General features: G+C 36.5%; 1 protein-coding gene across 1 annotated transcript; it reads left to right on the top strand.

The window, feature by feature from the left end:
* The first annotated feature begins 361 nt into the window (after window positions 1-361).
* On the top strand, window positions 362-17,936 carry LOC146146941 (succinate--CoA ligase [ADP-forming] subunit beta, mitochondrial-like). Its single transcript, XM_083387881.1, is given in 12 exon segments — window positions 362-426; window positions 7,624-7,687; window positions 7,905-8,055; window positions 8,365-8,464; window positions 8,802-8,970; window positions 9,842-9,944; window positions 10,581-10,745; window positions 11,547-11,708; window positions 13,715-13,857; window positions 14,938-15,058; window positions 15,653-15,741; window positions 17,034-17,936. Coding segments are annotated over 12 exon segments (1,407 nt in total). The 3' UTR covers window positions 17,109-17,936.
* Window positions 17,937-18,926: the final 990 nt, after the last annotated feature.

The raw sequence follows: 18,926 nt of genomic DNA, 5'->3' as shown, positions 1-18,926 counted from the left end.
ATGACTACAAGGAGTGTACTTTCAATGTCAGGGTAGCCTATTTGGCACAACTTAAAGTCGTAGTGATTGGACGCGTTGGATAGGCTACGAATATCACATAAAAATTGTTCATAGAGCCTTTGTGACAAAGTACGTTTCCAAAATTTCACATATTTTCTCATTCTAGCGAGAAATATTTTGTATCAGTTCTCGTTTGTCGTATCCGAAACTATTAACACTGGACACTTTTATTGTTAGTTACATTTGTGGTACTAAATAATTGGAAACAACTAGCTTAAATCATGTTGAACAATACTTCCTACCCTGGGGTATATTTCTTCGTTTACTTCCCTAAACATCACAGTGAAATACAGGCTTTACAATGTCTAGTAATCGTGTTTGACTACGATTAAAAATATATGTATCAACTGTTAAAAATCACCAAACGTTGGTGCACTATTTCAAGGCAAAACCTTTTAATATACTCAAAAAGAAAAATATTCCCAAGCTATATTCATGAAGAACCCCGAGTCATATCTGTCATTAAATGCCTGTTTAAATAATTTGCCTGATATTTATACCCACAAAATTAAGCGACTGTGAACATACACAAGACAAACAAATCTATTTTAAAGTCAAGCTGAATTTTAGTTATTTTATATTCAATTTTATGACAGCAATTTTGCCTTTTGCTTTCAACAGTTAAAACTTCAAGTTACAGTTTTCTTTCCAATAAAAGAATTTGGCTAAATCTAAATTGTGAAAAAACAAAACAAGCTGAGCTAGGTTTCTTAGTTTCGTACAGTTTGTCTTTTATCTAAATCTAAGATTTTAAGTGACTAGTTGTATAACAATTATGTGTTTTACTTCCGTTGCTATCTGCCCTTTGTTACGAAACAGATTAGACCAAACAATGGACTTTTCCAGTTTGAATATTTTTTAGAATTTGGGTTTATGTCTGGTAAATCGTACATTCGTACAAGGTACGTGATGGACCGATGGTAGTATAGCAGCGTCAGCTTTTAGTCCTAATTGATTCCACAATTTATAACCTTCTGTTTATGTGGTACTTTGTCATCACAGAAGAGAGAAGACGGCCTATTTAGGATGTTTCTTAAATGCCACTTATAGGCGTTTGCATCAGGGAGTCGAACCGTTTGACTTTCCGGTTCAGGTTCGGTTCGGGTTCAATGATTTTTTCAGAATCCGGTTCAGTTCCGGTTTCGGTTCGGAGTAATTTAAAAGTTCCGGTTCAGCTCCGGTTCGACCGTCGTTATTTCAAAACCGGTTCATAAAGTTCCGGTTAGGATACAACAAGTCGCGTTAAATTTAAAAATGTGGTTCAATAAATGTAGAGAATAATCTTTGAATTGGTCATTTAATCCAAGTTATGCGACGTATTAAAAAACTACAACTCTTAATTGAAATATCTAAAAAATCAAAAAAATCCACGTTTTATTTAATTAATTTTCATATTTTTTGTAAAACTTTGAACATGGCATAACTTGACTCTGTAAAATAAAAGTTGCGACTTGTGACGTCATGCTGGAGTGAACCGCTTTCGTTTACAGGTTCGGTTGAGGTTCAAGTTCTTTAAAATTATTCGGTTCAGTTCCGGTTCGGCTCCTCAAAATCTTACAATAAACGGTTCAGGTTCGGAAAAAATTGACCCAAAACCGGTCCATAAAGTTCCGGTTCGATTCCGATTCGACTCTCTGGTTTGCAAATTGTTGGCAAAATTTGATCAACTAATTTTTCGACTTTGTCTAAATCAGGGGTCGGCAACCTTTCGTACGCAGTGTGCCAGTTTATGAATAATGTCAAAATATAACAACTCGCGTGCCAAACATTTTTCTATGTTTGGTTTCGCACTGGCAATCAGGGCTGCGGACTTGGTTAAAAACAAACCCGAATCCGACTTTGGCTCTACAGCCTGTATTTGATCAATTTAACAACTCAATTAAGGTGAATATTCGGCAATCCACTCTTAGGGTCATGGAATATATGCCACGAGCATATGCTATTTCACCTTAACAATTTACAGTTTGCTGCCTTATCAGTTTCGAAATTTGGTGCTGCACATGCCGCACTCGTCGGACTCGGGTAGTTTTACCTGGTCTTACTCGAGTTCCGAGTCAGACTCAGCAGCCCTGCTGTGATCTGGCATCTAATTTACGTATCTTTTTTAAAATACACTTCGATGCTTTTAAGCCGATACCTAGGTGTTAAACCTAAGTGTTAACTATCAGTTTCGCTTTTTGTTGGTTTCTCAGTCGTACAAAAACACACGTGCTTACTTTCATTGTAGAACAGTGGAACCTTTTTAATTTACGGACCGGTAAAATTTTAAAACAATGTTTGTGGACCGGTGGACCTTCAAAAATTAGAATCAACCCAAAATGTAATTATGACAAAAGTATGCAACTTAAAAGCAAATAACGAAATGAGAAATGTAATGAGAAATTTGCTGCTGTCTTTTTGATATCATACGTGTTTCCCTTGAAGTTTTTCACGTATAACTTGTCTTGAAGTTTAAGACTTAAACAAGTTGTAGCCTACTTTTAAACAATTGGGCACAATACTTGTAGCATTGTAACGTACGATAAAGTCCGAAATAGACCATTAGCTCTATGTTACGTCACAATGTTGCAAATTACGGAACTGGCTAAGTTCTAAATTTGATGGACAAGCTTTCAACATCCTGCTTTTTACAATTGAGACATAAATTTGCAATATATTTGGCGGACCGGCAGGAAAGTTGAAGCAGACCGGCGTATGAGAACCACTGATGTAGAATATCCTGCTTTAACGTAGTAAACGTTACGCCAAATTTGGGGCATTGTGACGTAATACGAACGGTTAATCGTAAACAACAAGTATAACGCCCACAAAAAATAATATTAAATACAACACAGTTAAGACACTTATTTGTGACACGAACTGGCGATGTGTGCAACCATTTAGTTAGTAATTTAATAGTGTTAGTAATTTAATGGTTGCACTTTCTTAAGGTGATGTATCGTGCGCGTTAAATCAATTGGCGTGCCATGCAAAATCAGCTTGCGTGCCACAAGTGACACGCGTGCCAGGGGTTGCCGACCTCTGGCGTAGACAGTAGCAAAGGATTGATATTGATAATTCCTATTTTCTGTTGTAACCTGAGTTTCTTATACCTTCAGGGTTAACTGACGATAACCTATTTGTGTTTTTTCGTTGATCCTTTGCTACTGTGTAGTGTGTAGGCCTGCGCATTGTAGCAACAAATAAACAGTTATCCGTTATAGTAAACCTCTTTTTAACAGTATTTCTGAATAAGGTTCAAGTGATTTTAAATTACTGATTTATATCGGGTTTGGAAGTGTATATTTTAACAGGGGAGACATGACCACCGTGCTATTTGACTCCACTAAATCGAAACTGAAACAAACTGCCATTGTAATTTGAAGAGCATACTGTCAGGTCGCTTAAAGATTTATTGTGCATTCACATAATTTAGCATATTTCGCTTTCAATGAAAGAGCTTACAGCGCAGTAAAAACACGTGTTGCCACTGCAGGGCTGGGGAGCCGGAGCTGGAGCCCGGATCCCGGAGCTAAGCATTTTCTCTGGGGCCAGAGCCGGAGCCTGAGCCATTGTTATTATTTTTGTTGAGCTGGAGCAGGAGCCATTTTTATTATTTTTGTGGAGCTGGAGCCGGAGCCGGAGCCATTTTTATTATTTTTGTGAAGCTGGTGCCGGAGCCGGAGCCCTTTTTATTATTTTTGTGGAGCTGGAGCCATTTTTCAATTTGTGGTGCTAAAGCTAAGAAATTATATTTTGTTCCATCTCCAATGTTAGTTAGCCAAAAGTATTTTTTCAAACTTGTCATCGAATAAGTGACTGTGGTGGCACCGGAGCTGGAGCCGGAGTCATTGGGTGTGTGTTTGATGGCTCCGGAGCTGGAGCCGGAGCCAAAGGATTGAGTTTTACTACTCCGGAGCTGGAGCCGGAGCTAATGCTATTTTACGGTGGCTTCCCAGCCCTGGTTGCCAGTAAGGAGCGCATCGTTGACTGTTTTGCAGTAGAAAGGACACGACCAACGTTGCAGTAAAAGCGAATGCGTTGGGGATTAAAACTGGCCAGTTAACGAGCAGGATGCAGGGAAAGGAAATACGCCAGAAAGACTTTAGCACACGCACAACAAACGTACAGTACTGCAAATAACAAATACAGACGCTGGTTGCTACAAAAGCTTCAAATGTTACAAAACCGATTCTGGTTCGATTACGGTTCGAAAAAAAAATCGGTTTACAAAGGTCCTATAAATCTGGTTGGGTTTGGTTGAACTCCCTGACAACAAACGTGAAAATTAACAAAAAATCAAAAAATATGTGACAAAAATCCGCACGCGACAACAAAATGAAACATACAAGTAAAAAATGTTGCGCCAATGATATTGGCGCAAAAACTTTCATGTGGACTTAGGCTTAATCATTAATGTAACAGAAAACCAATCAGGGTATTACAATAATATACTAGGAATAAATACTTGTCTTCTTTCTTGAAAGGTTACTGGTATTATTAATTTAAGCAACGTTTATCCAAGAAACCTGAGGCGCTTGCATCCAAATTTTACAAAAATTGTCCAATCGTATTTTGTATCAAATATTAGTAGACTATTACCAATTTTATTAAACTATAAGTATTTTTTCAAGCAACAAAGTTTTACGCCCTAAAACAGTGGTCCCAAACTTTTTTATTCCGTGTCTCATGGCCCACTGCTGGATCATGGCCCACAGTTTGGGAACCATGCACTGCCCTAAAATGTTAGCATTGTGTTTTGTCCAGGGACTCAAAGCGAACACCAACTTTATGAACCGCCGCATAGGCGTTTATTACACTAAAATGTTTGAAGGTTGTGATCCAAAAACTTTAATGGTTAAAAACATCTGTGGTTCGGGCATTTAAACCGTATAGCATAGGTGGTCAATTATAAAGAGTCGTTATGCAACAAAGAGTCTAACCGTTTGACTCAGTCAAAACCGGTTCATAAGTTCCGGTAGGGGTGCAATATAAATTTCGTTAAACACAAACTGTGGGTCAATAAAATTATAAAATAATTATTATTAATTATAATTATTGAATTAGTTTTTAAGTTTCATGAAGTTTTAAGTTTTATGAATTATTAAAAAACACAGAAATAAACAGCCGCTCATGATTGAAACCTTTAAACAATAGAATGGAAACGAAATTAACTCTATGAAAATAGAAGTTGTTACGCCATGCTGGAGTGAATAGCTCATTTATTCGGGTCAGTTCCGCTTCGCCTTCTTAAAACCTTATGAAGAAACGGTTCAGTAATTTGTTACGGTCCGGGAATAGTCAGCCTAAAATTAATATTCTCTACAGCCGTATCGTATATCCATAGATTTTGTAATCAGTCAACTGATTGTCAACTGTAGTTATCGGCTTTGCAAGAAGAGTGAAGTCGGTCTTTTTTTTCAAATTGGTCCTAAATACTTATAATATGTGGTCGGACTTCTGATACGAACTCAATCATGTTTATTTCTTCATCCGGATCTGTCAATCCTAAACTATGAAATATTGATGGCATCCCGTCTATGGTAGCCCTTTTACCACATCCTGTGTCTGCTTTTTCGGTACTGTTAAACATCCCAAGTAGATATAATAAGGTAAACATATATATCTGTCGGTATGTTTAATTTCATGTTGAAATGGCTTTTAACAACTGCTGACTAATGTTCAAATGTATTTTTCGACTGACACAAAATGGATATCACCTTGGCGTTATGACGTAACAAAAGTTTTACCGACTAGTCCGGGCAATGTTGACAAATTGACTTTCACTCACAAAGTACGCCGCTATGTTTTGTTTGTTGTCTGTAGCTGTAGTCGTTGCTGTAAAATGGTGTGCGTTGTGTAACCAGATGAAAGTCGAACTAGTTATTGTAAAGTGACTGAGTATTGTGGTCAAATTTGACGAAGCCCGTGTAGTTCCAAATGTTGCGGCATTTGTTTGTGTATATTCGGCAAGTTTTTTAACCGTTTCTGTTGCATCTCCAAATCTATGGCCGTTATGGTAAGATTGCCACGTCTGCTGATATTCTTTTATTTCGAAGACACCCTTTACCTTGATCTGTTACCGTGCAGACATTTTTGTGCAAGAGAACGGCGTTAAACGTTTAGTGTTTTCTATTTATTTTTCTGTTTTAAAATGGCATCGATTGCACGAAGTCTCCTGACCAAGCATGTAAACCAGATTTCTGTCAGAAACGCAATCAAGGTAAGTGGTTCTCAAATCATTACTATTTATGCAAACAAATAAGAGGTCGCTGGTCTAGAATCCTACCACAATTCACATTATTTGGGAAAGGTGCGGGTTTCGGTGGGTTAAGCATATTATTATTAAATAATCATACTTGACCCACTCAAACTAGGGTTCCTTTTTCCGGATTTTTTCACTCCCGGGAAACGGGATTGACAAATGAAACTTCCCGGGAATCGCAGGAATCCTGACGAAATTTTCGTGCCCTAATTACTTCATTATGATGTTTAAAATTACATTATATTAGCTCCAAACATTTAATTAAGCTCATTTATGTTCTGTAGTATTGCTTCTACAATCTGACAAGACGTTCTCGTATTAAAGTCATCACCCTTTTTTTTCGTATTAAAGTCATCACCCATTTGTTTTTTTTAGAAAACACGAGCATACTAGGCGCATTTTTATTGGTAAAATAAATTGAATTACGTTTTTCCGCTGGTAAGCGCAAAAAAAGCAACTTAAGCAACGAATTTAATAGGTTTGGTAACATATTTTTTCTTTAAATTAGTCAAAAATGACAATTTTTTTTTTTTTTTTTTTTTTAAGTTTTGCTATGTTGCCGATAACCGGGATTATAAAAAAAATTTCCCGGCATTCGGGATTGTTATTTCGTGGGAAATCCTGGAAATTTCTCGTCGAAACATTCCCGGAGAGGAACCTTAACTCAAACGCTAACCCAAATATTGTGCAATGATTTTATAATTGTTTGAACGCCAGGGTAGGATTCCAGACCAGCGCCTTTTTTATTTTTATTCTCCCATATTTATTTATTTCTTGCAATTTTTGACAAACTCGTTTTGTTAGTGTAAAAAAAGTGGTAGGATTCTAGCGCCAATAAGAGCACTAGCAAGTACATCACAAAACATAAGGGAAGAGGTTATTTACCCTAAACACTTAAGTATTTGGAAATATCATCACTAATGCATAAAAATCCAAATCCATCATATAGCCATAAAAACCCAAATCCATCATATAGCCACTTTCTTAGGCTTTTGACACAACTAACAAAGTAATTCAGTTGATTAAGGATGGAACTCATGCAAATGATGTAAGAAACGGTCTGGGGAAATAGCCGCTTCTAAACATACACTATGACTTGTTTTTTTTTCACTAAAATCTTTGGGTGTAGGTGTTTTACTTTCCTTTTGTACTACCGTAGGTATATATAACATTGATCTAACTCAAACCTATGTTATTTTCAAAAAACATCAGAACGCAGAATAAAAAGTACTTTCATGCTAAAGTTTATTACCAGTTAAACCCAAAAAAGTGGTTTTCATTGTGAATTTCCATGACAAACTTTTCTAAATCGTGACCAGGCAGGCCACAACTAGTGGAGAAGACATGAAAGACGGCATGGACAATGGGCACAGTCCGTGTAAGGTCGAGAAACAATCATTCAGGTCCTTAAACTACCTAGAACAAAATTTTATAATCCCTTAAACCTACAAAAAATGGATGTAAAAAAAATATAAGCTAATGTTAAAAACTGCTAAAAACATGTGTGACACAATTATCTATTCAAGCCATCAAATAATTCCTAATAAAACAAAACTAAATGTGAATGTATATATAATGCGCTGAATATTTTCTGCTTAAGCTCGTGTCTGGAGCCTCTACACTCCAAGTAAGAAAACTTTCGCTTCATGAATACATCAGCCTTGGTATCTTGAAAGATGCAGGCATTGGAACTCCCGAAGGGGGAGTTGCATCCACTCCAGAGGAGGCTTTCAACATTGCCAAAAATTTGAGTAAGTTTTTTATCGTAACTGTATTATGTGTGCAGCTGGTTTGTCATTGCTGTCAATTTTTTTTAAGGCGTTAATAACTAGGTTACTTTCAACTTTCTGTTAAGAAATATTGTTTAAGATGTTAATAAATACCTTACCCATAATTTTGCCAGATTTTTAAAGACAACAATCGTTCTGTTCAAATTGTTGCATTACAGCTATGAATGGACAACATTAGTGTCGTATTACAACTATAAACAACAAGTCATTAGAAACGTGCCTATGCATTTCATAGCTTTTGTTCTAAACCTCCATGATTTGTGATTTTAGAAACCAAAGATTCTGTCATCAAAGCACAGGTCTTGGCTGGAGGTCGGGGGAAAGGTACATTTGAAAGTGGACTGCAAGGGGGTGTGAAAATTGTCTTTTCGTAAGTGTAAATATGATTTATGTTGCCTGTTGGCATGTGTTCTCATACTATTAACTTTTTTTTTAATATGTGTTTAAGTTATTTGTTATTGTTAGAGGTCTCTGAATTAACTAACTTACTTGGGTGTGTATATATTTATTACATCAAATGATGCTGTTTTTTATCCGCGTGTTTCAACTTAACTATTAATTATAATATACAATTAAAACCCTTGTGCTGCCAACAGCTTTTTCAAGCAATATTGATATAAAAAGCATAGATTTTGGTTGTAATAAGGTTAGATTAATTTTTCTACCAGTTTTTGTTAATTTACTAATAATAAAATTTTTATGTTCAGGCCAAACGAAGCAAAAGATATTGCAAGTCAAATGATTGGCAACAAACTTGTTACGAAGCAAACGGGCGAAAAGGGACGGATTTGCAACAAAGTCCTTGTGGTTGAACGAAGATATGCAAGGCGCGAATTCTACTTTGCCATTACAATGGAAAGAGGAACTGACCGCTTTGTAAGTTTGCTTTAAATTTATATATATATAATAAATAAAACTACTTGCTACAACTTTCATCCCAAGGTTAGGGGATATGAATACAATTTTCCAGTCACTCATAGTAAACACAATCTAAGAGTATAAATGGTGATTTGCATTTTTTTGTTAAAAGCTTATATTGCCTGTTTTAAGAATAACTACGTAAAATTAAAAAAAGCTAATTGCTGATTATTAAGTTTTAGACAGTGCAGACAAAAGTGGTTTAGATCCCTGATATGTTTAATTCATTCAGGGGTGTAGCATGGTATCTAGAAGCCTAAACACCATCCTTCAAAAATTCCACCATATAATGTTTGCAAAAAAGGTGATTGCTACAATGTTAAACCGGCAACATTGCACCTGGCATTAAAAACTGTCTGTCCTTACACCCATGATTTAAGTATCTGTCACCAAGACACTTAATCCAACACAGGCCTGATATCAGAAAAATATCATAACAGAGTTACGACCTGTCAACCACGTAGAAAACAGCATGCAACTTCAAACAAAATTATATTATTCTAAACGTCAGGCTACACCCATGGATATGGTGATACCATTCCATTTCAAATCTTATAACCAACACTTCAATTTAAAAGTATTACCTTCCCATCGGATAAAAGTATTTTTGAAAACCAAGGTTTATCATAAGTGTACCTTGAATGGGCCAAAAAAATAACAAAGAGTTGTAAAACCTTAGTTAACTGGTACTTCAATTGTGCCAGTAGACTAACCTGGGATTAATTTACCTGTTTTTTTAGATATGGTTGTCCGATTGTGTTTAACAATGTTTTTTCCTTTCTGAAAAATTTTGTCGCTTGAAAATTCTTTCACAATTACCTGTTTTTAGGGTCCAGTTTTAATTGGCAGCTCTCAAGGTGGAATGGACATAGAGGCAGTAGCAATGAAACAACCAGAAGCAATCCTAAAGGAATATGTTGATGTAACAACAGGTTAGGTCTTTAGATTCTTTTTATAGAACTGCTTTCAACACATTAATTTTACATAAGTTTAACTTTTGTCTTTCACAATTGCGAAAGAATGTTTTTCAATTTCCCTTGTTTGTTGTATTTCTTTTTTTCAATATAGATGACAGACAATTTTAGAAAGTTCAAAACGAAAAAACAAGTTGGATGTTTAAGGATTATTTTTTCTTTCACATAATTATGTTATCTTCAACTGCAATATAAGATATCAAGAAAAGCAAAGCATCTGTGAACCGTTTAACATAGATTCCAGTGTATATGGGTTGCGTAGTGTATATGAGTTACAACAAGTTCTTTAAAAAATGCTAAGAATAATATTTTTTTTATATGTATATAATCATTCAATGTAATGCATATTCTACATAATGCTAAGGAAACCAAAGCATCTGTTAACCGTTTAGCATAGATTTCAGTGTATATGGGTTGCATAGTGTTTAAGAGTTACAAGTTCTTTAAAAAATGCTAAGAAAAATATTTTTTATATGTATATAATCATTCACTGTAGTGCATAATATAATACTAAAGAAAATAAAAGTATCTAGTGCTGTTAAACGTAGATTTCGACGTCCCTGGCCTGGTTAATGCAAAATTCGATATTTTCAGGAGCAACTAAGGAACAGTGCCTGAGGCTTGCATCCAGGATGGGTTTCTCCAAGTCCAATCAGGAACAAGCTGCCGACTACATTTTAAAGATGTACAACTTGTTCGTCAAGTTGGACGCCACTTTAATTGAGATTAACCCCATGTCAGAAGATACAGACGGTGGAGGTAAAAGTCAAAATAAGCTTAATGGCGACTGTATAGTTGACTAGTAAATAGTAAATGCAGAGTTTATCCATACTTGGTAAACAGCAATCAACTCCGAATCCGTTACTAGAATGGTTGAATCTATATTCAAGTTGTTGGCGTTATAAAATGCTTGAATCTCTCAACACTTGCAATTTGTTGTGTATCTGGTTGCATGCTCTCATGTGAATCAGGGGTGACCAGCAAGTCAATGTGAAAAGTAATTAAAACGTGCGACAGCATTTTACCGTTATAAGGTTCAAACTTTTAAATTAAACCTCACGTTAAATATCAAGTTGATAGTAAGTAGTTTTAAGACTTGCCAGAATATCCCGCCTCGCTTAATTCAACTATTGCCGCCAGATACCCAAGGCTAACAGAGGCTAAAACGCAATAAAAAACTGAAAAAAACGCCACACATAAACTGAGAACAAACGTAACCTTTGTATTTATTTGCCGACGTTCAGCAGTACTGAAACTGTCTATTTGTCTACACCAGACCTGGGCAAAATACCATCAGGGCGAAATTTTTTTCGCATCAGGGCGAAACATATTTAGTTGAAACATAGGACGAATATAATGTCCCCGCCTAACTCCATTTTTAGCCTGTTTTAGTGACTAAAAAAGGAAATTGTTTTGGTGTTTCGCTCTTTTGTCTTTTTTGTAAGTTCCGCGTGTTTTGGAGAAGATAAAAGTCGCCCTCTGCGCTGTGGCACTTAATCAAACGAAAATTTGTCAAACTTATCCTATAGCATTTGTAAATGGACGCTTTTTCCTTTGTAGTTATTTGTATGGACGCCAAGCTGAATTTCGATGACAACGCCGGACATCGTCAACAGGAGATCTTCTCCCAGCGCGATTGGAGCCAGGAAGATGAACGTGACGTGGAAGCGGCCAAGCATAACCTCAACTATATCGGCCTCGATGGAAACATTGGTTGTCTCGGTGGGTGACCCCTCTTTTATCACTTGTCCGCTGCCACTTATTTTGCATTAAAGTTAAAGTTGAAAAGCTATTCTTTTAAATAGCGACTTGGGGTATTTCTTTGTTTCATCTTGGCAAGTTTTTTTTAAGATATATATTTTAAATTTTGGTTTAAGCCAATAGCTATAGCCCGTTAGATCAGGGATTCTTGAACTTGGTTTCCTGGACAAATTGTAGGAGGTCCATGAAAGCCTAATTAAAAGCTTGGTGAATATTTTAAAAATTAAGTCGAACTTTTTTTTTGAAAAAGAAAAGAGTTAAATTAAAAAGAAACGATTTGGCACCTTTCTCAAATGTACTTGATTTCAGTTATACATTTGTCGGACCGAAAACGGCAGGATTTCTAAGTCAACTTATTGTATGACGTCATCTCTAAAAATTCCACGTCGACCCTGGTCCACGAAAATCAAAATTTTAAGGAGTACGCGTTAAAAAAATGTTTTAAGAACCGCGATGCTTTCGCCATTTCATGCCCAACAGAAGCTTTTTAAAGTTGTGTAGGGAAGTACCAGTTTCGCATTGCAATTAGGTTTGATTTGTTGTTTTTGCCCATTGTTTTATCTTAACACCTAAAATGTATACCCTGAAAAAAAATACTACTCAAAGCGGTGTTTCTCAAACTTTATTTTATTTTGCGGCGTAAGTTGGCGGCAAACTTTCATCAAACAATAACACCTAAACTTTGTCAAACGCCTTTTGTATACAACTAGGTAATATGCGAATACTATAATATTAGCTGTTTTCCAAATTGTAGTGTTCACTCAAATCTCGCATGCTTACTTGCGTGTCTTATTTTCAACTTACGAATCTCTCGAGGCACGCCACACAGTTAAGCAATCACTTACTAAAAATGTTCCGCTATAGGTCAGGGGTGGGCAACCTTTTCAATACAAGGGCCAGTTAGGAAATGTAAAACTTACAGGAAGGCCGCACATCAAATAAACACTAATTCATATTTTGAGCTTTTACTAGAAAAAATGAGCTACTAGGCTGTAACTACGTCAGTTTTGTCAGTGCTGTCTACTTGCATTCGGAAATAAATTTTCCTATAATCCCAATGACGCCATTATCGTATGGATCGGCTCAGTACAATTTAATTAACAGACTTAATTCAAAACCAGCTATTAAACATAACATCTCAGTCAATATGCGTGCCAAAAGTCTGCTACACCTTACTAGACAAGTGTAATTGTTAGAAAGCAATTCGTTATCATAACCACGTGACACAAGCAAAACGTTGCCCACCCCTGCGCTAGGTGAATAAAAGCGACCCAAAATGAACTGCAAGGTAAAAAAAAAAAGTTGTAATGCGTCTTATCTAAATTTTTTTTTACAAATGATTTAACACACTCTTCTATTTCGGCGCGTTAACATGACTTCCTGAAGATGCATAAGTTTTAGCTAAATCATGGCGCAAGGCACGGGAACAAAATAACAAGTATCGGATACAGATCCCTAATTCTCTATAGGCTATAGGTTATAATATATCTAAACTATAGCGATGGCCAATACTTTTCATCATTTTCTGATACCGATACCCAAATATTTTTTAAAACAGTATTGCGAACTCATCCAATACTAAATGACGTGATTACTATAAGCTAAAACAAAAAACGGCCAAAAAGTATTTTTTTTCTTGGTTTTAAGGCCAAAATTGGTTTTAGCTGTAATAAGTTTAGTTTCCCCCAATTGTTATCCCAATATTTTTACTAAATTTTAGTAAAAGGTAGAAAACGCTGCGTTGGATTGCATGTCATTGCCAAGATTTCCAAACTAATTTAGTATCGGATCGGCACGGCACCGATACACCCTGGACCCTAGTTTTGGGTGGTGCCGATCCTACCACTCGGCATAGGTTATTATCAGCTCCGATCCAATTTTTTCGGACAATACCTAATCTGAACAAGCAAGTGTATTACACATTGAAAAACAACCTCCACTCCAACCACAAGCGACTTGCTTTGCAGTGAACGGAGCCGGTCTTGCCATGGCCACCATGGACATCATCCAGCTCCACGGGGGAACCCCCGCTAACTTTCTGGATGTTGGAGGCGGAGCAACCTCAGAGCAAGTGGAAGAGGCCTTCAAGCTCATCACCTCCGACTCTTCGGTGAGATTTGATGCGCGTTGGACAACGTCATTGTCCTATAGGAGTCTTTTGCCAAATCCACTTATTAGGGCTTGCTTTCATCAGCCTTTCTCAACCTGGGGTAAATTTACCCCAGGGGGTAAATTTCCTCTGTTTAGTTGTAAATCCTAGGATAAGCATTTAAGCAGCCGTCGCACTGATGTAATTTGTTACTTTCGTTTTTTTTAATAAATGAGCACCACTTTATATATTTGGGGTAAATTTGATGTTCTTCTTTGTTAAAAGGATAAAACACACAAAAAAGATTAGGAACCCCTGCTTTACATGTACTAAACTCTTTTTAGTTAACGACTTAACTTGTGGGCTTTGATTCTGTTGTACGGATCTAATTGACTTAACGGCGCCGCTATACTCTTTTGTGTAAAACCACCTATTTGGACTTTAAGAACAAAATTGCTCCACATGGACTAAAATATTTTACGTTAACGACCTATTTAGGACGAAGTTGCTTGTCTCTAGTACTTAGAATTTAGGCTCACAACCTAAATTGGACTTCAAAGTTTTTTAAAGTGGCTTCAGTGAGTATTCCAAACAAAATTTTAATTTTTTTGCAACATTTATTTTTATTCCTTGGTATGACCAGACTTGTTATGTTATATTATAATACGCTTAAGTGGGACAAAACTCGTATAACTGAGTAGTATGTTGCTACCAGGCATAGTATATACTGAAAAGAAGCTCTTCCGGTACTTGTTTTATTTTGCATAACTGATCAATTGGAACAATAATTTCATAAAGCAACTTCCGAGGGGCTAGATCACAGATGTTATTAAACACATTAGAAATGTAACACATACCTTTAAACGCGTTCGTTGTAATTACTTAATTCACTTAATCATATAGTTACATATATAATGCAGCCCTTTGAAACAAAGCTGTAATGTAGCTCAGTGACATTTCAACTTTGAACTCCGACATTTCTTTTGAGTGACATTTCAACTTTTTTTTTTCTTTTTTTTTCAATAATTGCATACGTTTTGACTAAACAACGAACTTAAATTTACGGAAACAAACGTTTAATCCTCTGTTACTCGGCTCTAGGTCAATTCGATCCTGGTCAACATCTTCGGTGGCATTATGCGTTGTGATATCATCGCCCAAGGCATCATCCAGGCCGCACAGACCCTCGACCTCAAGATTCCCATCGTCGTTCGCCTTCAAGGTATTATTTTTATGTTGTTTTTCTACTAAGCAGCTCCTAACCCAACTACACTCTCTCGCTGGCTATAGGTTAGTAATGTTGGGTAAAATAGAGAGTGTAGAGTCGGAGCCGAACTCGGGACTCCGTGAAATCGGCATATTTGGCCGGCGCCCGAAAGGGGGGTCTTACTCGCATTCATTTTTTTGCCCCATTTGGACGGTTATTTTTAGCGTACTTCGCAGCCCTGCTTAGAATGTAGTGTGCTGGTTGTTGCTATAGGTATCGAGTAAAACAGGTATGCTACAAGGTATTTAAACATTTAAAGGGCTTCGATTGTCTAAAATTGATTTGCTTGTCGAAAAATGTTAAAAAAAAATATTTTTTAAATATATTACTTTTTAACTTTGCTATTCTGCTTTTTAACTTTGCTATTGTGTTGGCCATAGCTTTGATATTTTTTTATGGTTTATACTTCGTTAAGTTATCGATTTTTAGATCTGTAAAACCTATGCATTTCGTTTAAAAAACTAATGAAAATCGATCGAATTCTTCTCGGCGGAAATGAGGCAAACAAGATTACAGTCAAGTGCGGTCTAACTCGTTTTTTTCCTCCAGGCACACAAGTTGAAGATGCAAAAGCCTTGATCGCACAATCCCAGTTGAGAATCCTGACGTGCGACAACCTGAACGAAGCTGCTAAAATGGTAAGTTTTTCACCCCTCTTTTTTGTAATCGTTATTTGCGGTCTTTACACTATAAGGAGGTCCGTTATTAAAATATTAATTGAAACTGATACCTTATACCAGGGTTTAATAAACTCGGCTGCGCGTCTCCGAAAGTGGTATGCGACGCGAGCAAGTTCATTTACTGGCACTTAACAGTTTTCCTTTTATTGGTTAAAATAAATCGGTGCTTACGTTTAATTCAGTTGTATGCAAACTTACATGCACTGGCAGCCCCTGACCGCAAGTTATAGGAATAATTTAAACACAATTTGTTACTTTTCATAAGACGTAAAGAGTTGACAGATAATGATGTCTCTTTGATTTTGCACCCTTATTTAGAGTAATTGCTATCGCCCTTCAAGGTTTTTGCCTCTGTACAATGTACATGCTCTTGACTGGCTGCTATTCAAACCGCTTTTACTGGAATGCTATTTTATGTAGCAAACTACTAAATAATCTTTTGCTCAACTATATTCAACGGTTATTTTTAACCCTATTTTTAGGCTCTTGGCGGATATTATTGTCTGTTGCGTAACCAAAATATTTTTACACTCTTTTGTGACGTTACTGGCCACAACTACAGTAACTGTGGTGGATGTCAATTTATCCGCTCGCGTGCTGATGATGTAAGCCAGGTTTCTTTGGGAAGATTCCACAACGATAATCTAAAAAATGTATTTTTGCTGAAGTTTATACATTTATGGAGATAAACCAAAGTTATGTCTTCCAATACTAAAAACACACATTTTTGTATTTTCAAATTATATTTTAAAGGGGTGCGCCATACATGCAGATAAATGTCAATTCCAGTGGGTATTCTCTAAATGTTTGAGAACCTCTCTGTATGCCATTAGGTACTAAGTAGTGTTGTTTTCAAAGTGTTTTTTAAACGGTCAAATCGGGCTTTTAAATTTATTCAACGGTTTGTCAAAACATTGCTTACTTGTGTAACTATATAGCAATAAACTAGCACTAAGCTTAGCGTACAATTGATAAAAAGGTTGACGCCCCTTAATTTACTAACGGGTACCAAAGCTAAACCATTAAAACACCTGCTCATTTTTTTACCATTTCAAGCCATGCTTCAAAATAAACACCTAAGCTACCGAAGCTACCCAACACCGCTACTTTAAAAAATCAACATTGGATATTCCCACTAGAAAACATATTTGTCTCAAAACTTACTTTTATCATTACAAGTAAAGGCGACTGTAGACCACTCAGAACCAGACACTTACCATTGAGTTATCCTGATTTCTGTTGCTTTGCAGACCGTCAAACTGTCCAACATCGTTCATCTTGCCAAAGAGGCCTCGATCGACGTCAAATTCGAACTTCCAATTTAACTCGGTTTCTTCTTTTGTTCGTTTGTGTGACTCCCCAAAATACATGATCTATTTGTGTTTCTTTTTGTTTTGTTTGCCCATTGGTATTCGCGATAAAGTTCGCTGCGTCGTGTAAGTGTGTCTTTTTCGTCGCGTTTCGTTGCCCGACGCGGGTAGCTTTATTTTTGGGGAGAATTACGGCGGGTCATGGCTCTCCAAACAGATGTCTTTCTTTAGTAGTTTTGCGCTTCTCCTTTGTTCAAAGCCTTTAAGAGCCCCGATTGCGATTTAGCGTTACCTCAGCACTTCACGCGTTTTCATCGCCTTAATTTCAGCCAGCACTAATTACTTTCAATTTCTCGCGACGATTTTACGTAAAACATAAAACTTGGTAGATTGGAGCAGCAAATTTATTTTTTCCCGAGTTTCCGTTTTTTGGTCTAGTATCAAATTAAAAAAAAAACACTCTGCAGGTTTTGTTTGCGATGGAATATTTGCGGGCTAAATTTCCCGTCAAGACCATATGCAAACACCCAGTCGGCATTATGGAGTTTTCAAAATTATCCAGCCGGTTTTTTTCGCGTCGGCTCTTTTTTTAAAAACCTTGCGTATTCACGAATTGATGTCGATTTGCGCCGCTACACCCAAAAACTGCAACTTCTCCGATCTAACCTTCCGCAATCTACTGAAGTTCAAGCCAATCGAAAAGTTCTCTCACAAGCTATTGCACCTGTTTTCTTGTTTCGTACAATTTCGCAGTTCCACTTCTTGTCGCTGTTGCGAGGCTGCGCTTGCCTTTATAACGGCCAAAGCGACAGCAAGCGTTTGTCCCAAAGAATAAACAAACTAAAAAATAGTGCTTTCTTTTTTTGTTGTTTTTTTTTCTTTGAAGTACTCGAACGAAAAGTATTTTCACCCAAAAATAAATCTGGTAGGTTTTTTTGCACGTACAATGCTTCTAATCGAATATCCCTGATATTAATATTCATAAGATAAATTTTGATATTTTTAAAAAAATTCGATTAAAATGTTTATGTAATGAGTAATGTGTAAAAATGTCTATCTAAAACCTTTGTTAGCCTATTACACGAGTTATACGGCTTTTGGTTTGTTGTCCTGCTTTAAGAATTTTAGTCGTTTATGAACTTATAAACGAACTCCAATCCCTCAACCGAATTAATGGTGGTCGAGTTATTGCGTTTTCTGTGGGTTGGGCTTCTAGGTTTTATTCTCGTGCAAGTCACGTTTTGCACTCTTTGATTTGGTAGTTTTTGTTACTGTCAGTTATAAGTAAAAAAATAAAAGTGGTTGTTATCACTTTTTGTTTAAAATTAAGTTTGAAGATCTAAACCCGTCAGAACATAATCTAAAACTAAACCGCCAGGATAAGTTTTAAACAGGGCTGCGGAGTTTGTGAACCGGAGTCCTACTCCGACCAAACATGCCGATTCGGTCGAGTCGTGAGTCCAGCTCAACCTGTACAGCCTCTTATTAACCAAATTGCTTAACTTAAATAAGGTGGGCATTCAGCAATACACTTATAGGGGTGTCATACTATTCATCCCTCCACAATACGTGGTTGGCAAATATTCTACCACCTGCTATCCCAGCGTTACGATTTTTTCTATTTTTTTAGCAAATCTTGTCGCATTTGAAAAATAAAACTTGAAACCGATCCAAGAATGCCTTAAAAGTTTAACAGATTGAACCGTTTTATCTAATCTGTTCAGGTTTATCCGCTTTTACCAAAGTTGTTTCATAACGTCGGTTTCGGTAACTGTTCGGGAAAAGTAAACCGAATCCTGGACTAAAATATAAGTTGGTTGACACGAAAAACTT

Source organism: Ascidiella aspersa, chromosome 4 (assembly GCF_963924565.1).
Source record: "Ascidiella aspersa chromosome 4, kaAscAspe10.2, whole genome shotgun sequence".
Lineage (NCBI taxonomy): Eukaryota > Metazoa > Chordata > Ascidiacea > Phlebobranchia > Ascidiidae > Ascidiella > Ascidiella aspersa.
This window is presented reverse-complemented; position numbering and strand designations above follow the sequence as displayed.